At 37.6% G+C, this 27,054-nt stretch overlaps 1 protein-coding gene across 2 annotated transcripts in view; it reads left to right on the forward strand.

Moving 5' to 3' along the window:
• The window catches only part of CIT (citron rho-interacting serine/threonine kinase), a 73,539-nt gene that overhangs the window by 35,676 nt on the left and 10,809 nt on the right, over window positions 1–27,054 (forward strand). For both annotated transcript variants that reach the window (XM_074920706.1, XM_074920707.1), the window contains 20 exons: window positions 708–824; window positions 1,241–1,350; window positions 4,247–4,421; window positions 5,772–5,969; window positions 8,114–8,167; window positions 15,735–15,932; window positions 16,413–16,606; window positions 17,116–17,251; window positions 17,659–17,763; window positions 19,168–19,308; window positions 19,474–19,581; window positions 20,280–20,442; window positions 20,689–20,853; window positions 22,083–22,220; window positions 22,479–22,659; window positions 22,868–22,959; window positions 23,250–23,354; window positions 24,234–24,403; window positions 25,394–25,474; window positions 25,685–25,820. In XM_074920706.1, the coding sequence (XP_074776807.1) occupies window positions 708–824; window positions 1,241–1,350; window positions 4,247–4,421; window positions 5,772–5,969; window positions 8,114–8,167; window positions 15,735–15,932; window positions 16,413–16,606; window positions 17,116–17,251; window positions 17,659–17,763; window positions 19,168–19,308; window positions 19,474–19,581; window positions 20,280–20,442; window positions 20,689–20,853; window positions 22,083–22,220; window positions 22,479–22,659; window positions 22,868–22,959; window positions 23,250–23,354; window positions 24,234–24,403; window positions 25,394–25,474; window positions 25,685–25,820 (2,767 nt within the window). The remainder of the gene's footprint in view (window positions 1–707; window positions 825–1,240; window positions 1,351–4,246; window positions 4,422–5,771; window positions 5,970–8,113; window positions 8,168–15,734; window positions 15,933–16,412; window positions 16,607–17,115; window positions 17,252–17,658; window positions 17,764–19,167; window positions 19,309–19,473; window positions 19,582–20,279; window positions 20,443–20,688; window positions 20,854–22,082; window positions 22,221–22,478; window positions 22,660–22,867; window positions 22,960–23,249; window positions 23,355–24,233; window positions 24,404–25,393; window positions 25,475–25,684; window positions 25,821–27,054) is intronic.

A 27,054-nucleotide genomic window follows, 5' to 3' on the forward strand; every position in this document is an offset into this window, starting at 1 on the left:
ACCAGGTGAAAGGTGTTCAAAGGGATGAAAGAGGACATGGGATGCTTGTAACTGGAACAGTAAAAAATATCCTGTGGGGTTCAGACTTCTGCCTTTGAAAACTTTTCTTTGTAGGAAGTGATTTACTGATTTAAAGCTCTGGACATACATGTATAACATTCCTTTTTAAAAACATGTAACAATTGGTTACCTTAGTCCTGTTCCTAATGACAGGTATTTGTGCCACAAAAAGAAGTGTTTTGCTTAGCGGTTTCGTTTTGTGTCTCTGACTTGAAGAATTCATGGGGTCTCAGTTACATTCTCTTGCATACTTGTGGAACTTACAAATTGCTTCTGAGCCAGGTTGGTAGGGCAGCCAAAAGATGTGCATTACCTTATTTCCTCTACTGGACATGTTGGGGTATAAAGTTTTTCTGTTTTCTGTCTGGAATATTTCCTGAACACAGTTTATATGACTTGAATAATTTTTAAAAAATCTACAGTATCTCCATGTCTTCATAAAATTCTATTATTAAATTCAGTCTTCAGAGATAACTGAGGGAGTGCTCTTTTCTGGTGTTCACTCTTCCATGGATTTTATGCAATTGCATCTTGGGTTTAATTTTGCTTGAGACTGCTTAAAAAAAGTGTCTTGATGATTTTCTTTCTGCTTGCCCTTTGCCCAGTGAAACAGATATAACTTAGACAAAAGTAATGTCTTCATTTAGGTGTTGGAAAATCAGATGAAGAAAGATCTTGCAGATAAGGAAGCGCTTGAGAATATGCTCAGAAGACATGAAGAAGAAGCACGTGAGAAATGTAAAGTCCTGGCTGAACAGAAGGCGGTATGTATAGTTGAATTGGAAATCAAAGCATTTTAAAACTAGCTTTTTGAGACTCTGATTTCCAGCAAGATAATCTTGTTTGAGGTTTTGTAGAGCTGCTTTGAAGGAAATCCACTGATTAATACTGATTTTAAGACATGGGGTTTTAATTCAAGATATCTTCAAGAATATTTCCTTAAATGTAGCAGCATAGCTTGCTATGTACCCATCATTTTGTGCATTGATAATATAATGGTTGCTTTCTCCTAAAATGAAAAGCAGTTGTCAATAGCTCCAGTTATCCATCTGTAATGCTCTTTTGGCCACTTGATTGGTTTTCTTCTTTTTGTTTCTGGGAAAAGTTCAGACATTTTTAAAACACTGTATTTATAATCACTTCTGTTGTGCAGTCTCAAGGGCGCATTGCTCTGTTTCAGATGATCAATGCAATGGATTCGAAGATTAGGTCACTGGAGCAGAGAATAGTGGAATTGTCCGAGGCCAATAAACTGGCAGCAAATAGCAGCCTTTTTACCCAGAGGAACATGTAAGTATAGCAACTGCTATCATACTGGGCACCACTGAATGATGCTCAGTAAGATCTATGCTAGTAATGTAAAAGTGATACTTTCTTGCAGGCCTGCTGTGCTCCCTGCTTCTTTTTCAGTGATGCAAAAATTTGCTTGTGCTTCAGATAGTTGTGGTTCACTGCATATTTTGTGTTTCCTCAAACATGACTGGGAAAATTTGTTGGTGTTGCAATGTTTACTTTGGAGCCTTTCCTAAGGCTGGTGCTTTGTGCAGGTTTACCAGATATGTTTAATGTATAGTAATAATTTTAATGTCTGAAATACTTCTGGAGAAGTGTATATAACTTTTTTACACATACATATTTCTAATAGATCTATATTTTCTTTGGTTCCTGCAACGGTTACATGATGTTGAAATAGAAAGCAGTAAACACCTTTCTTTCACAAACATTCCATCCTGCCCTGATGGGTGAGAAGACAAGTAAGAAAACTAGATTAATTTTTTTTTAAGCAGAGTTTTTCTGCATGTTCTTGACTTGCCAGTTGTGAGAGTGAGGTGTGTTGCTGAAATGGACAGAAGTAAGGTGAAGTAGGAGATACCCCAGCTTCAGATTCAGAATGCTGCTTCCATTGATTTTGTTTTCTTCCTAACCCAGATAACACCCAAATATTTCTGTTGCCTTCTCAACTTCAGCCTCTCTTTAGTTCTCATCAGTGACCAGTATAATAGTCAGTTCAGTGGTTTTGGCGTATACTACTGTTTAAGATCTAATGTCATCTTGAATCACTCTGTAATCAGCAATTGCTCTTGTGGTGAATACTCGTTTATTAAACACAGAGGAAATCTGTGTCATATTTTTGGTCTGCATGAACTTTATTTTGCTTTGGATTTTAGCTGAGGTTCCTTGTCCTTATAATGATGTTTTTCCTTCATAAATGACTTAAAGGCATTCTACTTAAAGTATAGGAAGAAGTGTGGCTTGTTTTCTATGTCCTGCAAGGTAGGGCTAAAGTATTACATGCTCTTACTGAGTTAAGAGATTGATCAGCTTCAGCTTTTGCAGAAAGGTTTTCAGTGTATGTCAGTTGTTGAATGCAATGTCAGATAGTGTCTCTGTGGGAGGTACTTGGATGGATTCACCTATAATATTGAATAGAAATTAAGCAAGGATTAATTTTGGCGGAGTTGCTTGGGTTATTTTTTTTTCCTTTTCAGTGGTAATTATGCTCCAGATATGTAATGGCTCCAATTTTTGTTGTATTTCAAATATTTGGCAAGTTATTTTAGCCTGAGCAGCCAGAAATATTCGCAGAAATAAAAAATTTATGTTGCTTATGCTCCAGATGACCTCCAGTTAATCACCTAGGAAGTTTGTTCAGGCAGCAAAAGCCATAACTTACCTTCAGTCTGAAATAAAACAAAAGTAATGTCTCAACGAGTACCTGAGAAGCATATGCAAGGTCTAGTGCCACAGTCATTGGTGCTGAACTGACTGTAAGAACTTAGCTGAGCTAGATGCATCCTCCTAGAGCAGGACAATTGACTGGAGATCCACAGGAAACAAGAAAAAAATATAATAATGTTTGCAAGAAACATAATTTTATGGATTGGTAGAGGACAGTACAGATTGGTAGAGGACAGGAATTAACAGTTCAAGAGAAACTTGCTTTATTATGCATGCAGGTAGCTAATGAAGTTGTATTTGTTTTGTAAATTGTGGTGAAAATCTATAAATATGTTGTTGGACTGTGTTTGAAATCCACAAAAGCTACAGCTAATCTGAGCATGTTTGAAGAGGAGAACTAGTGATTAAACCCTTCAGAGGAGAGGGGAACTCTGCTAGCTTTTGTTCCATCAGTATCAGAGGAAACTAATGATTATCAGACTCCTGAGAAGAGAGCCCAGTAAACATCAAGAAGTGAAATAGCACCATTTGACAGTTCTGACTGGCAATAATCTGCAGAGGTAAATTAAAAGAGAAAGGGTGAAAGGGTGGTTTTGTGTGCAATGCACAGAAATGTGAGTCAGAAGACTTAAGTTCTATTTTTAGTTTTGTTAAGTCTTCCTGTTTGATCTTGGGCAACCCACATAATTTCTCTGGGATAGGATTAATAACATCTTATCTCACAGTGAACTTCTTAAAATATTAATTCATTAATATATGTAGAGCTTTGTGAAACTTCTAAGTAGAAAGCACACTATGAGGCAAAAATTTCCAATGCATGATAAAATTATTCCAGGAATTGTAAATAATGTAGAAAGACCTTTTTTTCCTTCTTTTCTTTTTTTTTTTTTTTTTAATGTGGGTATTCATTTCAAATTCTTATGGTAATAATTAATCGTTGCCAGCTCTCAAAATTCTTCTGAGCAGAAGTAATTATTTTTTTTCACTTTGTAGATTAAGATTTTCATCAGAGGTGACAAAGCTTCACTTCAATGTAGGTCAAGTTCTAGGTCCATTACAACTGGAAAAAAACCTCAGCAAAACAACCCCTCAAACCCTAAACCATAGGGTTTCTCTCATCTCAGAAATCATTGTGTGAAAGCAACTATTCTTAGCATTTCTTTTTCCTGTATAGAAAAACATGTAATAAGGAATTGGTGAAATGAGAATGAACTGTAGCTTAAATGTTGTTGTAGATTATTGTGTACAAGATTAATTTTTCTGTGCAATATACAAACATGGAATTTAATGCTCTGGGCATATGTTGATGAATATATTAGTACGTGGATCTTTTGCAGGCAGGAATAAAGAGTTGACTTTTTTTTTTAGGTTGGGATATAGAATTTAAGCTATGACCTTAACTATTCTACTTAACAGGAACCTTGTATATTCTTCCTTACTTCCTCCCAGTGAAACGACCTATGCTAAGGACATTTTGGGTTTGTCATTTGTGCTTTTCTCCTATTAGGAAAGCCCAAGAGGAGATGATATCAGAGCTCAGGCAACAGAAGTTCTACTTGGAAACACAAGCTGGAAAGTTAGAGGCCCAGAATCGAAAATTAGAAGAACAATTGGAAAAGATGAGTCACCAAGATCACACTGACAAGAACCGCCTGCTGGAGTTAGAGACTAGGCTGCGAGAGGTGAAAACTTGGGTTTAATCCCTCCAAACAAACTTAACTTGAATGTACCCCATGTTAAGTATTATAGTGAGAACTAGAATTAATTTGATTTAGTTCTGTGTGTCATAAAAAAGAGTATTTTAAGGTATATTAATTTAGTTTGGTCTAGCAGTACTTTTTTTTCCCCTAGGAATAAAAAAAAAAAATTAAAATTGATCATTAGAGGGAGATAAAAGTAAGTATTAAGGATTTGTCATTCTTAGACCTAACTGAATCTGAGCTTTTAGATCACCTTGCTTTCTCAGGATCATATTTATGGTTCTTTGTACAATATCCTTATAAAGTTGTCCAGCTAGAGTGGTTGTGGTGGTAGAGAATAGAAGTTCAGCTATGTGCAGTGACCAGCTTAACCATTGCCTTAGAGTCTACAGAATAGAAAGTAAAGGACACAACTGAATTGCTGTAAGAAAACAGGAGACCTGTTGCTTCATGCACATTTTTCAGAAGTTTTCTGGAAGGAAACCTAACAGTAATATGAAAATATGCATTTTAAAAAAATTGTGAGCTGTGCTTCATTTTTAGTTTTGTATCAACTAGTTTGGATCCACTTCAAATCTTCTTTTACCTTCTCCAGTCTCACTCCACTAATTTTCAGCTAAGACTGAAATCTTGCCTTTAGCTAAGAGGGTTGGACGACCAACACATGTCCTTGTTTGACCGGAAGTTGGTTGGGACCAGTGTAAGATTTCTGGCAGGCTTGTCGCGCATCTACAGCACAACAGACAGATTCACTTGGGATAGCAGACAGCCTGAAGAAGGTGCTAAGGTTTGGAATTGATTTTGAGCACTGAGATCTGTTCTGCTGCTTGTTCATTTCTTATCCATTTCTGGAAATAACATGTTTATCCCTGAGTATGCCTCAAGAAAACCTTCAACTGAAGCCATTCAAATAAACCCAAAGCCAGATGATCTGGTTGGTTTCTTTAAAAAGACTCTGAAAGGAAAATGAAATATGAAAGTCAATTGCAAAATGTATGTAATGTTTACGTGCACGTAAAGATTAGTATTGATTAGTATTTTATATCAACGTTTGATATGTGATATTTGAGTCACACCTAGAACTATTCTTGTGCCCTAGTTGTTGCTTCAAAATGCCAGGTTGCTTTTAACCTTTTTTCAAAGCAAACCAGTAGTTTTTAGGTAGTAGACAAAGCTGTGTCCTTGACTTCTCAGTGACTTAAACAATCTGTCAAGATGTGATTTTTGGGATAGACATGGCAATAGCATCTTAAAGTGAGGTCTGAAATGAGATTACATTGCCTCTATTTTCTTTGTTAGTAACTTATATTTGGTATGCTACTTTTTCTTCAGGTTAGTCTAGAGCATGAAGAACAAAAGCTGGAACTCAAAAGACAGTTGACAGAATTGCAGCTGACACTCCAGGAGCGGGAATCTCAAATTACTGGGCTTCAGGCTGCACGGACAGCCCTGGAGAATCAGCTCCGTGAAGCCAAAACTGAACTAGAGGAGACTACAGCTGAGGCAGAGGAAGAGATTCAAGCTCTCACGGTGAGCCCTAAAATTTGTACTATGAGCTGTGTGTGCAGATTAGAATTATGTAGATGCATGTTTCATAAAGAGATTAAAATGAGTGTATACTATTTAATTTTAAAGTTTCAGAACAGGATATGAATTGTGCCTTATGTTGATAGAGGCAGGAATGGCTAAAATGTCGAATTTTGTCTTATTACCTTTAACCATACCAAAACTTCCTAGTAGTGGTTCACTGCTGCCAAAACTGTAAGAGCATTATTACTTTTGTGAAGAGGTGAAAGCTGCATAGAAAACTGTTTAGAGTTTTATTTGGTGATTTACTTACTATTTAAATAGAATCTCATGAGTTTGAAAGTACTTGATGATCATAAATGTTGTGATGATTTTTTTTCTCTGTTACCCTGCTTTGATGATACTTATTTGGGGAAAAACACCCCAACAGATTCCTAGGAAAATAGTGTCATTAGAACATAATTTTATTCCAATGATTATTTCATTAAAAATTGTCACGTGTGTCTTGCAGTCTCTGGTGAGGTGTGTGAATGATATAAGGGAAAAAAAAGCTCAATTCCCTGCCCTCTGTAAATGGAATTTTAAATTATATGCTGCTGGTTGCTGTCTCTTGAGTACAAAAAGATGTTTTCAAACTGCTTGATTCTAAGAAATATTTCCTTCATTAAAGATTCCCAGGGCTGTGGAGGGAGAGAGTGGGGAAGTATATGACCTGCTACCAGCTAACTCCCATTGAGCAGCAGTCTTTAATGACCTTCAAATCCAGTTATTTTGGAGTGTTGAAAATGTGCATTCTCTTGCTCCAGTGGCACTTGATCAATGAACTGCTCCGAATATTTCTGCCATTGCTATTTTTTGGAAGGGATGGTGGGCTCAGCTGAGATAGGTGCTTGTACTGAGTTGATGCTTTGAGTAGATGAATGGGAGAACTGTTCACTTGGTTTGGTTCTAAAGCAGGTACATGCTGGGAAAAGACAGCAACAACATCAAGGCTTAAGGGTAGCTGAATAGAACATGGCATCAGTTTCTTTTTTGCTCAAAACTGAGGCGGTTCCCTCCCAGCTGAAAGCTTTGTGTAAGAACTAGTATCAGTGCCAATAGGATGGTGATGTGCTTGGTATATTTACCATGACCTGTGTTCGCTCAGTTATTGCTTCAGATAATTTGGCAAAATGATAGTGCTTTTGGACCAGCTGTTGTAAGATAGTTCAGTTTGGGCTTGGGAGTATTTCTGTTACAGATTTTTTTAATATACTTTTTTTGGTTTTCACGTTGCCTGCTGTGGTAAGATGGCTTTTCAGCTCTCATATTTGACTTCTGTTGAACATTTTTTTCCTGTTTAGTCTCTTGGCTCTAACAAAAGTGTTCTGAATGAAGAAAGGTGGCTGGATGTGCTAGTGCACTAACCTTTCATTTGTTAAGTTTTCAGATAGCATATGACATTAGACTCTTGTTAAATCAGTTTGATGAATTTTGAGAGAGGCCATGAGGCTGAAGCAAGAACTTTTGCTTTGTCATGCTTTGCTTGTAAATTAGAAGGTAAAATGGTGCATGCAATACTGCATTCTTTAAGCATTTGCACTTTTCCGTACTTTGGATGCTGTCTTCCAAAGAATTGATTGTTATGTTTCATCACTGCTTTTTAGAGAGGCTCAGGATTAAATGGTACTTTATGGTAGGAATCATGTAGATTGACAGAGCTGTTCGGGATAGCTTGCATAATACTTCATTATAGTTTTTCTTTGCAAGTGTTAAGCTGTGTGCAGTATTTACTTTCTATGAGATACCAGTCTAGATATGGAAGTAAAACCAACTCAAATTTAAATGTCAAGAATGTACAGACTTAACATGGAATCGACATGTCTTCTGGTGACCATTTCGGATGGAACCTTTTACATAATTTCGTTCTCAAGTTTGTACATTTTTCTAAAGTAGTTCAGAATTGGGAGTGTAAGTGTGTTTTGATTAAGTAGGATGTGACTTTTGCTAATCAGTTCTTTGCCACTACAGAGTGCTTTCATAGCCTGCAGCATCTGCCTTCCAAACTTTGCTTGCTGGTAGATTGTTCTGCAGTTTGTTTAGCAACAGCTGTTGGATTCAAGTTCTAATGTATGAAAAATTGATGATTAACTTCTTACCTCCTTTAGGCACATAGAGATGAAATCCAGCGTAAATTTGAAGCCCTTCGTAATAGCTGCACAGTGAGTATTAAACACAGATCATTGAATTATTTTGAAATTAACAATAAGGAAACAAACAATTTATGTATTTAATCCTTGATTACACTAGTTCCTAATGTGGACTTCTGGCTTCAAGGTGTTAGTAGGAGCTAGATGGATTGGATCTGATTTCTTTTAGGTTTCAGGTAAATCTCAATTTTGAGGTTTTAGTCTGATCATGAAATCAACACTGCTTTTCTTTTTGGAGAAGAAAGTAAATTAAAACATCCCATTGCAGTGTAGCTAATAAGAATGGTGTAGCAGCTGCAAAAAATGGTTGTAGGTGAAGATCCTTTCTGGTCACAAGAAGAAAAGATCTACCCGTCCAAATCCTGAGCTGCATTGTAGATCTAGGCCAGAGTGGAAGAGCCTTCATGCTACTCTGGGTTTTAAGGAGGACTTTAACACTGTTTGAAGAGGCAAGAAATGTTACGGTTCCAAATAATACATTGACACGTAGTCATCTGCTCAAAGAGCAGAGAGTACTGTAGGATCTTAATTTGCACCTTCTATTGCTTGAGATCTTTTGACATGCTTTTAGATGCATTTCATCAGTTGAGGACAGATGTTGGAGGGTTTGTCAATCAATAAAGATTCTTGCAGATTTACACTATCTTCAGATTTATGGTGCTTGATGGACAGCATCTGTCTTTCAATTACATGAATTACAGAACCAGCACTGTCCTCTGGATCAGCACTGATTGCCAGTCATCCTAGGCTTTTCCTCCTTACCCCACCCTATAAGCAGGGCTTAACTGCTGGTTTTTTATCTTGATTGTTTCCCTACTTCCAGTGATTTCCTCACACTTACTTTAGATCTACAGCATGAAAAATTATCTAATGTGCAAGTTTTCATCGTTCAAAAATATCTTTTCAGGTGAAAGTCTGTTTTCCTCAGTTGCTCTTCAGCACTGAGCAAGGGGATTCATCTATTCTGTTCATAGAATATGCTGACATGAAGAAATGAGGAGGTAGAGTTTACTGTAGTGTGTTAACCTCTATCTAAAAGAAATCCTGCACAAGAAACTTTACTTTTTGTTCCCTTCTTTGTTTACTTAGATTGGTCCTCTAGCTCCATATGTGCTATCACGCATCTCACCTCCATAGCTATCTTCTTTTGTTCTCTCTTGCCCTTTGTAGAGAAAGACACCTTTCTATGAAAATGCTCATGTGATCTCCATGCAGGCAAAAAACAATTATGGAAAATCTGTAGCTTCTTTTCACTGCATGTTAGGCTGCCTTTCAGAGGTTGTAACTCATTATCTAGTAACACTTTGGCTCTGTAAGTGTGGTGAACAATCTCCAGCAGTGAAGTGACCCGTGACATTTCAAGAATGCTGAGTGCTTCAAAGGTTCTGCACAAAAGGATGTCTAAAAGTGTTGTGCATTGTAAGGCCCTTCAGTGGGATAAGTGGGATCAGACATCCTCATCAATAAGAAATTAATTAAATAGTTCCTAAATGAATAATACATGCTCATCATACATTCTCTTTCCAGCCCAGAGAAGGCATGTATAATTTAACTAACCATGGATAGAAACTTTCTTGTTCTGTGTTATGAGTAGTTCTTCTAGCTCTCCATCCTGTCTACTGAGGAGCATGGAGAGAAGATAGAGGACAATCTTCTAGTGACAGTGAGGGATCAGGCAACGTTTATTATGGTGCCTTCACCGGAAGTTTCAACCTCATTTTTCTGATTGTGACCAGTATGATGCAGACTTTGCTTTTTGGCGACCATGTGATTCTAATTGAAAGTGATTAGAATTTATACTCCTTTTAAAATAAGATAACACTTCAAGAGAATAATTGTGATCTGCTGGTACTTACTCAGCATGATAATGAGTGGGTTTATTCTGTCAGCAAGTTTTCAAAAGATACCCCTTTTAAGCTGAAACAAACTCCTTGAACTAGCCTGGCAAACATTGGTATGGAATTATTTTTTATTTAATCTTATTGAGAAGCCCAAAACAACATATGTTATGAAAAAAGGATTAGACCGGAAAAAAAATTAAAGATTGAATTACTTCAGTACTTTCATAGTATTCAAAAGGTAAATACTTTCTTTGGTATTTCTTCTGTTTCTCTAGCTTCACAAAGGTCACACTTTCCAATTGTAGAGAAGGCTTACATCTCAACTTTGTGTCTGCTTTCCTTGTACCCTCATTGCACTCTTCTTCCTTATGCTGAGGTCTCTGACCAAGTAGGCATCTTTTAGGTTCTCCTATTTGTTCACTTTAAATTTGCTCTGTTTTGGGGTGCATACATAAAGACCATTGCTATGTTGTCAGTTGTAATTTCTGCCTGTTTGTGAATTTATATTCAGTTGCTCTGATATTTCTGCATTGTTTCATCTTGTGACATCTTTGTTTTACTACTAGGAGTCAAAAAGAAAATGCTAGCATTTGCTTTCTCTGCCTCTCAGTTGTGCAAGAAATACTAGGATACATAATTACAATAAAAATCGTAGACTGTAGTACCTGCTGTACACACACACAGATGCATGTGGGCTCACATGAAGAGCAAGATTTTATCATAATCTTCTCACAATGATGGTTCAACCAGCAAATCTGTTGAGAGAGAAGGACTAGTTCTCTACATTTAAAGAGCTATTCTATCAAAAATATAATCCATTGAGTGTTAAAAGTATTTTCCTGGCAATCAGAAAAAGATCAAGAAATAAAAGACACTCTGAAATAGGAAAATTTATGTATTTGTCAGTTGTTTCCAACTGCCTCTTAATTACAGCTTGTTGCTGGATCATCAACACATTTGAAGTTAAAAATAAAACTAAGTTAGCTAAATAAGAGTAGAATTGTTTCAAAAATAAAATATTCAGTAAGTGGATGGTAAAGTCTATAAATATTTAGAAGAAAAGAATTCTATAAAGTATTTCCACAAAGCTTAGTAAAATAATATTGTTATTCCAGGGAACCACCATCTGAATATTCTAGTTTTTTTCAGGTACAGGCAGTTGTTTTTTCTCTAGCAAGGAGAGTGTCATTTCTAAATACTAACTGGATATTGTATTCCCATTTTTTCAAGATTTCTCCAATAAAACAAGGTTTATCTTCCTTGAGGTTCTTTTGTCATCATCTTAAGTATTAACATTAATACTTAAGTATCTTAAGTATTAACAAGCTTGATTCTGCACTTGTCTATGAGACTGGATATTGAGGCATTAAATCTGCAAGCCCGTTAGGCACACGTATCATTTTAGTCATGCATAAAGTCCTGCTGATTTTGGTCTAAGATCCTGATTCCACATTGGCTCAATGAGTTGGCATAGAAGAATAGTCTGTGTTCATAAGAACTTTCAAAACTGTGTCTGAAGATGTTTTATACTTTGAAGCTAAATTATGTTTCAGAGTAAAGGGATCTTTCCCACTGTAACAAGGCTAAATAGCCAGGCAAAAACTTTGAGATGGCTTTGTTAAATTTGTAAAAAAAAAATAAAAAAAAAAAATAAAAATTGGCTGTTGGGTGGGATGGGTTATGCCTGATTCTCATTTCACAGAAAATGTGATGGCAGATGCCAGTTACAGATTGAACTGGAGCTTTGTAGTTTTTGTAGCCTGACAAAAAGTCAGAGACTTCTTGGGTGTTGATGAGGTGTTGCTGTGAAAGAAGCTACTGGGACCTTCACCATGGATGACATCATCATCATCATTTGAGGCTGAGGCTCATGGTTGTAGAGGTAGCTCATCTAGAACTACAGCAGAGGAGTACAGGAGACTATGTTTTAATGATGGGTTGGTGTGGGAAGGAGAAGAATGCAGACTGTGCAGTGTCTTGCTACTCTGCAGCTACTAACGAGAGCAATGTCCCTCAAGCTAAGCCATGATGAGATTTTGGAGACCGAGATCTCTGTGTAAGGTGTGTTTCAAGTCACAGATGTTGTCTGACTATGGAAAGGGGAAGAAAATGAGGAGTTCGTTTTTATATATACATCAGACAGGTAGAGATACAAGACTGGTATCTATCAACAGCAGTGTTCGTTAAGAGTCTTGGTATTTCCCTGCTAGAAAAGCTTTGTCTCTTGGATCCAAATGTGAGTATGTTAAGACAAAGTGAGTCTGATGCTTGCTCTTGCTTCCTTCTCACAATAATTTGGGGCTGAGAGACAGCTTTTTCTTTTTTCCTATTAACTCTGACAGTTAGCTTTCTAGTAAAGATTAATGAGGGTGGGGAGGAGTGGAAATGGATAGCGTAAAACTATGCATTAGTCTGGAAGTTCTGTATTAAGGTTTTACAAAAAATTTCATTAAACTCGAAACACCATGCTGCTGGATAGCATCCTGAAACAGTTAACCTTGGTGTGTCCTGGCATTTTCCTGCATGTTTGTTGGTATCTGAGAACTGAGACGTCTTCATGAAGGAACGAGGTTATGGAAAGGTTTGCAAGCTGCAGTTAGTAGTATTCTAAAACTGGTTCCTCTTCTCCTTTTTCTTGTGATTTTGATACATGGAGTATATGGATGAAATTTTGTACATTGTGTCTGATATTCAAACCTAATCATCATGGCCCTGAACTGATTGTTGCTATATTTAATTTGTGATGCTTGCCTGGAGAAGTTTTTGTAGGGCCAGGTATAATAGCTGTGAATCTGTGCAATCTCACAATAGAGAAACACTTTGCTTTTCTGAAGCTATTTAATGGGGAGGGAATTGTGCTGAATTTTTGCTGAAAAGCGGTTATGCTTGGGTTGCTCTGTAATATTTAAAAAATGAGATACAGTCTTCTGTATCAGTATAAAGATAAGTTGTCTGCTTAGATGTGGCATGTAGTGAACAATCTGACAGATTAGCATGGTGTAGTTAGATTCTATCTCTCCTATGGATTAGTCATGATGAAGATGAGCATAGATTGAGGAAAAAAGTTCAGTTGCTCTGAGTGATGATACAGTGACAGAGATAAGGCTGCCTAGATTGTCTGGAATTGCTTTTCTAAGCTTTCAAGTGTTTGGTTGTTTTATAAACTTTAAATGTGAAGATTTTTGTAATTATATTACAGGTTTCTAAAGGATATAATAGTTTTCTTACAGACTTTCCTTTAATGTACTTACAAAACTAATTGCAGAATAGCTCAGGGTTGGTTGGTTGGTTTATTTGGGGTTTTTTTGCCTGGGGATTTCCTTAACTGAAAAGATAAATACCTAAAGGTATTAAATCTTTTCAGGTATGGGATTCTGGCATAGGTTGTATGTATGTATGTATGCTGAAGACAGCATTTCCTATCAAATGTCATTTTTTGATCTGTGTTTGCTTTCTTCTTGGTTCCCAGACCAGGCATTTATACCATGTCCCATTTTCCAGTGTCAGTATTATCTATTGCTATTCAGGCTTTATAGTATCTCTAAATTCTGTAACCCTGTTGGGTTATACACAGCTCTAGGTAGCTTTTAAAAATGAGATTTGTCAACAAATTTCCCCTCTCCCCATGAAAAAAAGGAAAATTGTATTGAGAAGAACAAATTTTCACTCTTTAAAAAAGTACAAAAAAATTATATAATGTATTTGGAATTTAAGCCAAGTCATTTTGGAATTGTCAATAAATATACTGTTAGGAAAATATTCAAGGAAGGAGATCACATCACTTCTTCTGGAACCCTGCTTTGTTATTTGTCTTAAGTTTTCCAGAAATATCCTACTAGATAAAATGTAACAGTGAAATTAAAATGGTCTGGTTTAATTTTTTATTTAGGGAAAGAAGTCAAAAATCTTAGAATCTAGAATAAAGGCAAATGGCAGCTTAACTTCGAGCCCTTAAGGGATAAAATCAACTTGAAATACAGCCAGTTTTAAAAAAATTAAGTAGTTTGACACATTAATTCTGCATGTCACCTTTTCCGTTTTGTTTCCCCCATGTCTGCTTTCTTGTATTTCAAAACTGGTTTATTTTTTATAGAATATATTTATATTAATATATAAAATATATGTGGAAGAAACCACAGATGTATAAAAGATGTCTTAAAACTGCCTAAACATGTGGTGTGGCTAAACATAAAAGAAGTAGAAAAATATTATCTTACCTGGCAGTCAATAGAAGTCTCAGATGTTACTTGTAAGAATGGCAGGTAAAACACTGTAAAAACAAATGTTATTTTGTTCCTTTTAGTTTGTATAAATACACTTCTAAGGTCTTATCCCTACAGCCATATCGACACTAACACATCCTTATGACACAGTCTATGTTCTTTGAAAACTTGAGGCATTGAATACATAGAATACGTATTTTGAGTAGGGCAGTAAGTGTGCTCAAGAAACAACCACACAATCAGATTTTCATGAGATATATTGTGTTTTAGCGTATGAATCATTTTGATTTGACCCTAAACATATGGGTAGTAGGAACTCCCCTTCACCCAGCAGGCAGTAATGTCAGTTGGACTTTTTCTGCTGACAGTTTAAAAACCAAATACTGTTAATTTAGATCTAGGAGAGGCACGGTAAAAGGCTGCCAATATATGCATTACGGATTCTTCAAAAAGAAATGGTTGTCATCTTTCCAGATAGCTGAGAAGAGCTGCATGCTCTATGCTCTACTGCTTTAGATATTTAAGTCTTTGGCTTGTGTAGGGAATTGGAACATTTAAATTCGAATGTGTGGCCAACTGTGCTCTGGGATTTTATTTTTTCCCATTTAATGAAGTATCTTATTCACTTTTCTTTGACATCTAGGCAAAAAAGCCTCTAGAACGTATTTGTAAGAACTGAATATCAATTGTATAGAGCTTTCCGGTTTCTGAAATTCTCTTTATTAAGCTGATTTCAAGATTATACTGAGGTTCCTTTCTCTTCTGTTGTGATAACGTTGGTTTTGAGTTACCATATAATGCTATTCTGATTAAACAAATGGACGCTTTCACATCATTAAAGGCAAGGCTATTGTCCCTGTTGAATTTTTGCTTTTCATTGATTTTTCTGTTAAGTCTGTTGTGCTGCCACATTCTTTATGTATCCAGTGCTGCCATCCATAACGCTGTTACTTTGATAGAATATACTTCCTAAAATTTTTCTGCATTTCCTGGTTACATATAGTAATATAAAGGATTGCTAAGCAGATTCATCAGATTTTACTTCCTCTATTGCACCTCTTTTTCAGTTTCCTTAAATAACATACTTCAAAAGCCTTTGAGATGTACTATCCTTATTTCACTTAAGGAGAAATTGAGGCAAAAAAAAGTAAAGTGCTTTGGCAAAGCCATGCTGTAAGTCAGCAGCAGATCTGAGAATACAGCCACAACTCCTGATTCCCAATCCAGTGCTTTAGATGTGACAGTTCCCTCTCAAATAATAAATTGCATTGCAGCGTATTTATACTCTAAACCAAATTTTTAAAAAGTCAAGCTATTTTCTGTAAGAAACAAATCTATTCCTAATTGAGGTATACTTCTGTGCATAAAACCTACCACTACAACATTGTTTTTGTTTAAATTTGAAAAAATTTAAAAGCCAGGCTGTCTCCTTGCTTGACAATAAATGGCTTTATGAGAACACTTTTTCAAAAAACTGTATCACTGACATGTAATTTAATTTATTTTTCTTTCTAGGTGATTACGGATTTGGAAGAGCAGCTGAACCAGCTCAGTGAAGATAATGCAGAACTGAACAATCAGAATTTCTTCTTGTCCAAACAACTTGATGAGGCCTCAGGGGCCAATGATGAAGTTGTCCAGTTGCGAAGTGAAGTTGACCATCTCCGTAGAGAGATCACTGAGAGAGAGATGCAGCTTACCAGTCAGAAACAAGTAAGGCTTTATAAGTCCGGATCGCGGTCTCATTGTGATAGCTAACGAATTATTTGAAAGGCAAAAAATTATTTTTAATCTGGAAACTATAAGAACATGCTTCCACAAGCAATGACTTAGACCAGTTATCGTTTAAGCCTTCCTTCCTAGAGCAGTTGAGTGAATGGAAATTTTTGGTATTTCTCATTGTATTTTCGTGCAATTTTATTTAGAAATTTTGTACTCTTGAAGATGTTGTAACTTAAAAGTATGCATTTTAATTTTGTGACCCTGGAAATTTCAAAAATTTCATAATGAGATAGAACTGACATTAACGGCAATCACAAGTGAATGTATGGAAGCCTTGAAATAAATGGGTTGTGATTTACCAGCTTATGTTTGCTGCCAATTTGCATGTACTCTAATTTAAATGGTAAGGCTGAAGCTTAAAGTGCATGCTTCATGTGGGATGTGAGAATTGATAGGAGGATTTATTTTTAGACTATGGAGGCCTTGAAGACAACATGTACAATGCTGGAAGAGCAAGTAATGGACTTGGAGGCCCTGAATGATGAACTCTTGGAGAAAGAGCGTCAGTGGGAAGCATGGAGAAATGTTCTAGGAGATGAGAAGTCCCAGTTTGAATGTCGAGTTAGAGAGTTGCAGAGGATGCTGGATACTGAGAAACAGAGCAGGTCTCTCCCTCCTCCTCCTCCTTTTATTAACTTTTATGAAAATGTTCTATAGAAGCTAGTACGAAAATTATATTTAGAATAGGATATGGGAGTTGATACTAAATATAAATTCTTGTGAGGTAGTTCTAAAAATGGTTTATTAGTTAATAGTCATTCACCAGTGATATTGTTCCTTTTGTTTCTTTGCAAGCGAGGGATTTGTGGGGAGTGGTATTTATCATTGTAACTTATAAAATGTCTTGATTTATTATCTTCTACTTTATTATATGGAAAAACAGTCTTTGATCCTAACTGCCCCTGTGGGGTCTTGAAATTTTCAGACTGTAGTTCTAGCAGGGGCAGGAACAGGGTTATAGAATATAAAAGGGTTGCAGCAAACAGGCAGGCTTTATAAAGTAACATCCTGAATTTGAGGCAACCCCCTGAAAGAGTTATTGATGCCACTGCATGCTAAGAAGAGGTCAAGCCCAGAAAGGAGTTAGGTAACATTATTTTCCATTTTAATACAGAGTGAGAGCAGATCAGCGTATTACTGAATCTCGCCAGGTGGTAGAACTAGCTGTCAAAGAACACAAGGCAGAAATTCTAGCCCTCCAGCAAGCACTAAAGGAACAAAAACTCAAAGCTGAGAGCCTTTCTGATAAGGTAAGCTAGACTTTCATGATTAGATGAGATACTTTTCTAGAGATATTACTTGTAGAAATGTGGTCTTGAGCAGCTTTTTCAAGATGTTAGAGTGAATTTAAAGACTGAAGGTCATAGAATAAAGTTCTGTCTTTGAGCCAAAGACCTCGGATTTCCTTTTAGAAAAGACTAAAGCAGAAAGCAGCCTAAGCTGCTTGGAGTGTACGGTGAAGTCCTTCAATAACTTGATATCTGCATTTGAGCAATGGCATATCAAAATAGTTTGGTTGGTTTTCCCCCCTTATAGTAAGTAAAGAGTAACTGTATCATTTTTCTTTAGCATGTGCTTGGTGAAGTTGCATTAGCATTGTGGAACTCTATATTTATTAGTGTTCAATATTATTCCACTATCTATCCCACCTGCCTAGCTCAATGACCTGGAGAAGAAGCATGCTATGTTGGAGATGAATGCACGCAGTTTACAACAGAAGCTTGAGACAGAAAGAGAGCTCAAGCAGAGACTTCTGGAGGAGGTAACCTTGGAAACTCATAAATGCAGAAGGTTCCACATCTTGAGGGGGAAAAGTTGTGTGAATAGCAGTGTTACACATCCATCCTTCTGCTGTGTTACTGGGCACAATAATAAAGTTGGGTACAATAATAAAGTTGAGGGCTTTGTTTTTACTTAAAACTTTGCAAAGTGTGTGGTTGCGTCAGAGCAGTGAAAGTGAACTGCTCCTCAAGGGCAGGTGAGCTGGCAGTCAAGGGTGACAGCAGGTCAGGCAAGGACAGGGATGTTGCAGCCAGTGGGCACAGTGCCACAGTACCTGAAGAAGAGCAGAGCAGGCTTGGTGAAGGTAATCGGGTTCAGCCAGTGGCCCCGTGATCATTACAGAAGGCTGTAGTGATGAAGCACGTCCTAGGTCAGGTCTGCAAGGCAAGGGCCGTGCCCAGGCACGGCATTCTTACAGCATAGCTCTGACCAGACCGAGTGCACACACTGCAGCTTAAAAACAGCTCTGGAGCCAGTGTGCTGAGGGTGCAGGGGTGGAGGCCACAGGTGAGGCTTCTCACAGCTTTTTTCATAATTCAGCTAGGTTCACAGAAGTCTGATCCAAGGTTACACACCCGCACCCTATCAGTGAGGTGTTGGGTGCAGGCAGCCAGGCATGGGCAGTGGGTGAAGAGGTTGCAGAGGAGGCTTTCAGGGGAAGGGTGGTTACAGACAATTAGACAGGGCAATTAGAGCCTTTTGGTGTACTTGGGGTACTGACAAGGTGTCCCAGGGTTGAGAACTACATTATGTATCCCAGTGAAAGATCTATGGCTCTTGTTTTATAACATATGAGCCCTAATGGTTTTCATACTGGGGGACTTTCTCATTAAGAAAGTCTAAAACCTGAAAGAATTAGGAGTAGTTTGTCATGTGCCCTTTTCTGTTTCTACCTGGAAACAAAGATGTAAACAATTGGACATAGATTTTCTTATATGACTGTAGAGGAAGGAGTTTATCCTGGTATAGGAAATAATTTATCTTTTTTCATTACAAAGTATTGAGATGGCTTCTGGTGGTTGTAAAGAGAGCTTGAGAAAACGGTATCAAGAAATTCTTTATGTATGTGCAGTCTTATTAACAATTACAAGATTTTAAATATTTTAAAAAGGAAATAACTTGAACGTGCAGTTGAAAGAAATGGTGTTACTACAGATCAATGTAAATGGACTACATAGAAATGCTTGTTTAGTCATAATGATTCTGAAAGGAAGGAAAACTTCTAGAATACTGTAATTTTCTAGCTTTTAAAGAATTGCCTGTTTACTTTTAAGTTCTCCAATGATGTGTATTTTGCAAAGAGTGATAAGTTTTAATAGCTTTTATTTATTATTACAAACAAACAACAAAACCAAAACACTGGCCTTTGTTTTCCTCTTAACAGCAGGCAAAGCTGCAGCAGCAAATGGATTTGCAAAAGAATCACATCTTCCGCCTAACTCAAGGTCTGCAAGAGGCCCTAGATCGAGCAGATCTTCTGAAGACTGAAAGAAGTGACCTGGAATATCAGCTGGAAAACATTCAGGTGAGGATGAGGAAGCAGTAGGCAGGACTCTGTGCTTCCAGATGTGATCTACGGTTTCTGTGTGACACTTTCCTGATACTATTTTTTAGCTCTTTTCTGCTATTGAATTTTTTGTTTGTTTCTTCTATTAAGATGAAATTTCTTCTACGTATGTGTGGTTCACAGGTTCTCTATTCCCATGAAAAAGTGAAAATGGAGGGCACTATTTCTCAGCAAACCAAACTTATTGATTTCCTGCAGGCAAAGATGGACCAACCAGCGAAAAAGAAAAAGGTGGGTGAAAAAGGTTTGAGAGGCATGGAATTAAATGATGGTTTTGTGATGAGTTATGTGCTGTGCATTCATAATATTCTGTTTTATTTTTCTTTGTGTAACACAAATGTGTCCTCATTTAAGAGCATTCTGCGTTGCTGAACGCAAACTTTTCTAGGCAGAATGTGTTCATTGTGGTTTTTCCAGTATTTTGTTATTCCTACAATACTTATGTTACAACCCAGTAGCTACACCTCAGTGAGGCTGTAGAAATACAGAATTTTAACTATGCTTTTATTTTTAATGGTAAGTATGTGTGTGTGTATGAACATATTGTGTATCTAGAGTGGTTGTCTTGTAGTTACAGCATAGGATTGATTAGTCAGGCGATGTGACTTGTGTCACATCTTTGTCATAAGCCGTTCTGTCATTTTGAATTAAGTAATTTAATTTTAACCAAGTATTTTGAGATCCTCTGTTTAGATGCTTTCGGAAACTCAAGGTGTGAGTACTAACAGGTAACGTACGTCCCTCCTTTAAATTAATCCATATCTCAACATTTTCTCTCCAGTGCCAATATGAACTAAAAATCCATCCTTACGCATATCAGAATTACCATTAGGCCCTCTGGCCGGACTGCCACTAGCTAGTTTCACTATGCCTAGTTTAAGCCATCTCTTACTAGGAGTTAGGAGTTGTCTGTGTGTTTCTGTTGCTAGGGCCTGTTTAGTCGGCGGAAAGAGGACCCTTCTTTACCCACACAGGTTCCCCTGCAATACAATGAGCTGAAAGTGGCACTGGAGAAGGAGAAGGCTCGTTCTGCTGAGCTGGAGGAAGCTCTACAGAAAACACGCATTGAGCTCAGATCTGCTCGTGAAGAAGGTAGGGGTTAACAGAAAAGGTGAATCTGGAAGGAGGCGCACGTTTTTGGTCTGAAAACGTGCCTTTAATTGTGTGCCACTATAGCAGTAACATATGTTGTTTAATTCTAATCTACTGCTGTGAAGATGCAATAAGGCTGCACTTTTTTCTGCGGGCTGTAACCACTGACTGGTTACACAGAACCACTGCTATGAACTAGTGTTTCATATTGGTTATGTTAATGAGTGGCATTTATCTCGTCTATAGCTGCTCATCGGAAAATATCAGACCACCCTCATCCATCTACTCCAGCCACAGCCAGGCAGCAGATCATCATGTCTGCCATAGTCCGCTCGCCAGAGCACCAGCCTACTCCGATCAGTTTGCTAGCGCCGCCCTCCAGTCGCAGGAAGGAATCCTCCACACCAGAGGGTAGGTTCTTGCTGAACTTTACTGTTACTGCTTTTCTGTCTACTATTTCAATGCAATCTCTTCTTTTTAATTTCAATCCTAGATTTTTTTCACGATAGGAATATTAGATAAGTTTTGCTTTTGGTTTAAAATTCTCTATTTGGATTATATAACTTACCTCTGGAAACTTCAGCAATAAAATAATTATTTAGCATGAATTGTTTTAAGAGCTTGGTTTTTTCAGAGGAGTATGTTTTCTGTACTACTCTCTGCATTGATCAAAAGGATTTATGGTTGTTTCCTTAGCAGTTTACATCTAAACCGCAGATTTGTTCTGCTGAGCGGAAAGATTCTATCAAGACTTTTGGTAAAGGGAAAAGACTTCTGTTAGGCATAAAAGGAAGATACTAGGTCAAATACAACATTAATACACTATCAACTAGAAAAAGGGGATAACCTTGTATATCCTTGAGAATGGAAGGGAGAGGATCATTGGAAGAAATTGAAGGATTGAGGGCTCCACTCATTTATTCTTAGTTAACCAGTATTCCAGAGTGAGCATTGAACCAGAGACTGAACCAAAACCTGCAGCCTTTAGCTCGAAAAAGCCAGAACCCACAAACTGCTCTGGCCATCAGAGGTAGCTGGGGAGGCACAAGATGGGTAACTTGGGTATGGGAAGATGTCCTCAGAGGCAGATCACAGACAGCAAAGAAAATCATGTTCATCAGTAAAAGCCTTGAAGGATAAACTCTGCTCAACATAGATCCCCTAACAGGGATTTTAGGTGTGCTTTAAGATATGCTGGCACTGATTGTTCGCATGAGGGCTGTATGAAGGCGGCCTGCTGTGTATTGATTTACGACTGTATAGGTGTTGAAGGGTTTGTTAGCTATAACCAAAATTGAGAGATGAGTTTAGCACATTGTAAGAATTGGAGCTGAGTGCAGACTTGGAATTTAGATGGTTTGATTGACATAATCTTGCTACAGCAAACATTAGCCATTTCAGTTCTACAGTCTGTTCTCAAGCAGCACATTCTGTGCATCTGTATAAGGTAATTACTGAGGTGGTAATGTAGCTTAAGATGCGCAGATTGCAAAGGAAAATAGACAGTGTCTATGTTCAGCAGGGCTTTGATAGAGATATGTAGTCACTTTTTATTACCTGGGCCTTAAAATGACAAAACCTACTATAATTTTCATCCCTATCACAGTTTTCATCCTGATAATAAATTTTATACCTTCCAGAGTACAGCCGACGCCTGAAAGAGCGAATGCATCATAATATCCCACATCGTTTTAACGTGGGGCTAAATATGAGAGCAACAAAATGTGCGGTGTGTCTGGATACTGTGCACTTTGGACGGCAGGCATCTAAATGCCTTGGTAAGAGCAGAGTGTGTGTATAATGGTAGAATGAAAAAGCATCAGCCGTCTAGAACAGATTTTTGGTGAAAGCTGAAGAAAGGATCAAGCATGAAGACTTGGAACTAGTTGGTGCAAACATTCTACATCAGAAAACATCTGATGGTTTAGAGTAGAAGGAGATTCTTGGAAAAACTGGGATCTGTGCATTAGAAGTTGAGGCAGCTGTGTCATGATTTTTTGTCTTTTAACAGAAGTTTTTCTCTGTCCTTTTGTCAGAATGCCAGGTGATGTGTCACCCAAAATGCTCAACTTGCTTGCCAGCTACTTGTGGACTGCCAGCAGAATATGCCACGCACTTCTCTGAAGCATTCTGCCGGGATAAAATGAATTCTCCCGGTCTGCAGCTGAAGGAGCCAAGCAGCAGTCTGCGTCTTGAAGGATGGATGAAAGTGCCAAGGTATAAACATGAATCTCGGTGCCATATCAGGTGCTGAAATATTTGGAACAGTTCCTTATCTTACCTTGGCTCTTACAATGTGATAATTGCTACGTTCCCGTTACAGTTATGTACTACCACTGAAATTTGTCTTTCTAGGAGTTGCATGCTTGTTTTATTCCGAATCCAAGCAGAAAATCCAACCTGGCTTTGTTCTTATTTCCTTCAGGAATAATAAACGTGGACAACAGGGCTGGGACAGGAAGTATATTGTTCTGGAAGGAACGAAAGTGCTCATTTATGATGCAGAAGCAAGAGAAGGTAACAGCATTTCTAGCAAGAACATTTTTTTTTTTTAAATCTTCAGATTTTGTTTGGTGAGTTGAGATGCTTAAAGATCATCACTGCTTGCTATGGCCATACCTGATTTAGCTAAATCTTCTATAAGAAGGCAACGTTGTTTTTGTAGATCGTTAACAGTTTTATTAGCTGGAATGTTATAATAATCCAGCTGTGACGCATCCAGTGTGTATCCACTTCATTCTGCTGTCACAGTTATTTTCTTACTACTTGTTTGTTCTTTTGTAATCTGTCTCCCCATTCTCCTGCAGCTGGACAGAGGCCTCTGGAGGAATTTGAGCTCTGCCTTCCTGATGGTGATGTGACTGTTCATGGAGCTGTAGGAGCTACTGAACTTACCAATACAGCAAAGACAGGTGAGAATCTTATGTAGATGAGGTCAAATGGATTTCATCTGGCTTGCCATCACCTGGCATTCTGTTTGGCTGAATAGAATTTTCTCCCTTTAACTTGCATTCTGTAACTGTGTAATTTTGAGGTTACCTCTCTTCGAATTACATGAATAGGTCAGTCATCTAGATTTAGTTACACACAGGCTGTTGCTTCTGTCATGGTAGTTGAACTGTGAATAATATAATCATCAAACCAAATGGAAGTAAATTTTAAGAGTTTTGTAACATACTTAAAAGCATTCGGTTTATTTAAATTTCTTCTCTCAATGCTCTCTATCAAGTGTGAAGTGTCATAATTCATGCCACCATTGTGCTCTAACCAGAAAGTCATTACCTTAGAAATACTGTGGGGTGTATACAGTCTCTTATTATGAAAACATGTTGATGTTTTGATTTGTATGTATTGAATAGAACTGATGAAAAGATTATGTATGTCTTGACTTTAACATTAAAGGATACAGACTGTTAAAAACCAAGGTTTCCATAACCAATTTTTACAGATTTTTCTTGAACAGTACAGGGAAAACTTTAGTCAAATGGCTGTTTTTGTACTTTTTTTCACAATGGAATTTCTTTCTCTTATGAATAAAAGGCAAGAAATTATTTTTATTTAGTAAAGACAGCATTGTATTTATGGATTGCATACATCCAGCTAATACTTAGCTTTAAGGAGCTAGCCTGTGCAGGACCTGTAAAAGGAGAAACCTATGTATAAATTGCCATGGTAACACGTCATGATAAATACAACTTCTCTCCAATGAGGCTGAAAGGTGTTGATTTTAAGTCCACTGACAATATTCCAAAAACTAATCTAAGTCTTATTCTATCTATATAACATCTCAGATGTGCCATATATCCTAAAATTGGAGTCTCATCCACACACCACTTGCTGGCCTGGTAGAACACTCTACCTGTTAGCACCCAGCTTCCCTGACAAACAGCGCTGGGTCACAGCACTGGAATCAATAGTGGCAGGTGGGAGAGTTTCCAGAGAAAAAGCTGAGGCTGATGCTGTGAGTATAAAAGTTTCATTTAATAATAAAATATTCTGGGAGGGAGCAGAGTTTTGAAAAATATTTTTTCGGTATTTGACATACTGAGGTTTAACTGAAGGTAAGTTATTACTTCTGCCTCATGATGTACCATATAAGTACCAGGAACTAGTTCACTGTGAGACTGATGCTCTAGATTACAATACCCTTCTTTAAACTTGGGGAGTGCAGTAAGAGGATCCCAAAATTATATCTCTCTAATTCCAGCAAATGGAAAAGGAAGAAAGAGCAGTTAGGACATGGTTTAAATCCAATCTCATAATGTACCACATAGAATGAGCAAACCTGGAAAGAAAGAAAGAAAGAAAGGAAAAACAGCAAAAAGCTCCCTCCTCAGTTATTCTTATGGAGTTGGGGGTTTTTGTTTCTTCTGGGGGAGGGGTGTGTGTTTTAAGTTTTATTCCTGATAAGAGGTTAAATGGATTTGTTTTGGTTTTGGATAGCCTTTTACATCATTGATGCACTGATAACTTTTCTGATGAAGGAAGATTTGATGCTCTGACATTGTGTATTAGAAGTTAGCTCTGGAGGCAGGGAATATCTGACTAGCAGGAAATCATCTCTTTTTCTCATGCTAGGATTCCTTTTGTCTCCAAGAAGAGTATATGCTCCCAACGTTTGGACTTTTTTTTTTTTTTTAATCCTTCCCCTAGGAAAATTTCACTGCTCTATTGCAGGAGCCTGAGGGAAATGGAAAGGATAGAGACAGCAGTAGGTTCTGTCTGAGTTTAGGTTAATTCTGATCGGTTTGCCTAACTGTGTTTCAGGTAGATAAAAGCTTACTGATTCTTTTCTAGGAGGTATCCCTGCAACTTTTAGCTTTCTGAGAAAAAGAAATCTATGCCAAGCATTTTGCCTGCCTGAAATGATGACCTTACATTGTTAAAATACTAAGAGAGAAACAGATAAAGATTAACTCAACCGAAAAAAAAATCTTTTTGTCATTTGCAGAAATTGCTCGGAAACTCCCTGCTGAAGCTAGAGGGTGAAGACCGTTTGGATATAAATTGCACAATGCCCTTCAGTGACCAGGTAATAATAATGTTCAGTTGGGCCTTTCTGAGTATTGGGTATTTCACTCATGAAATTAGTAACTTGATGACAATATGTGTAATCATATACTTGTTTGTTGGTTTGTTTTTTCTCTTCACTGGTAAACAGTATCATTCAAGTTTGCTCTTGCAGCATTCCTTGTTCTCCTCACGTAGTGCTATTTCTATTTTTTTCCTGTTGTCACTGTAGGTAGTACTGGTGGGTGCAGAAGAAGGTCTCTATGCCCTGAATGTACTGAAGAACTCCTTAACGCACATCCCAGGAATGGGTGCTGTCTTCCAAATTCACCTCATCAAGGATCTGGAGAAGCTACTCATGATAGCAGGTAGGGGGCTATATGTTACCATTTGTCCTGCAGTAAATATGTGGTAATTGGTTTGTACTGCTAGGAGTACTGCTGTGCCAAAGGCTTACAGGCTTTCTTCTGTTTTTTATCAGTACATTGTTAGGAATCAATTACTGTGGTTAACACAGTATTTTCTGAGGCTTTCTTGTAAAATGAATGTGTGAATGAAGGCTCAGTTAAACCTTCGGGAGAAAGTGATTTCTCAGTTTCCAAAGGTGAGAGAAGGAGGAACCAGGGGCAAGATACTTCCAGCTTAGGGGTTTGTCATAATTTTAAATTCAATTTTAAAAGCGTTAAGATGATCAGTGAGTATATCTCTTCCTAATCACTACATAACCTTTCTTTTTAATGTAGTCAACCACTGGAGGACCACGATGGGATCGCTGTGGCCTAGGGCCAACAACTCTTAACCTCTCTTTCTCTGAACACTAATCCATGTAACAAAATTGGGGCTTCTTTCATGGTTTGTTTAAGATTCCTTTATGAAAGGAACACCAGCTTTAATCTCCATCTGTGGTTTTCCAGAGATAATCCTTCCTACACTGATGTAGGCATGCTGAAACATTAGGGCGTATCTTCATCTGAAAGCCCAAATTATCAAGTGTCTCTATGACATTTGTAGGGAATGAAAAACAAATTCTCGCTCTTGTTCTGTTTGTTCTGCATTTTTCACCCTGTAAAGATTTAAGCTGTCCGTACTTTTTGTTTAAAGATGGTAGAGAAAAAAGCAATTGGAAAAACAAAATCTCACACAAAGTTAGGAGAAGGCTATGGTACTGTATGACTAGACTTCTGAGAGGAATTGGGCTTGGTCTGTAAAGCAGTTTTATTAGGGCACTTCTGGGAAATCCATTGCTGGTTCCATTGGCACGGAGAGGCTAAAGGACTTTACTTTAAGAAGTTCTGAAGGGTTAAATTAAACTTCCTGGCTAATTTTGAATAGTGTCCTAATGAGGCCACTCTCATTGGCATCTACTAGACCCTAGCTACACTAATAATCCATGGAGAGAATAGTTGTTCTCCCAGTGGATTTACTGCCTGTTGTGTGGTTGGGTTTTTGTAAGTTTTCTGTTTCACTTTTCATAGGAATAATATGGAATGAATTCTACATGGTGCATCGTGAGTGTTACCACAGTAACAGCCTGTAACGATAAGCTGCTGCTTAGGCAACAGAACAGACTTTTATAGAGAATAGGGAGTTTTCCCTTGACGA

This window comes from Athene noctua, chromosome 17 (assembly GCF_965140245.1).
Source record: "Athene noctua chromosome 17, bAthNoc1.hap1.1, whole genome shotgun sequence".
Classification (NCBI taxonomy): domain Eukaryota; kingdom Metazoa; phylum Chordata; class Aves; order Strigiformes; family Strigidae; genus Athene; species Athene noctua.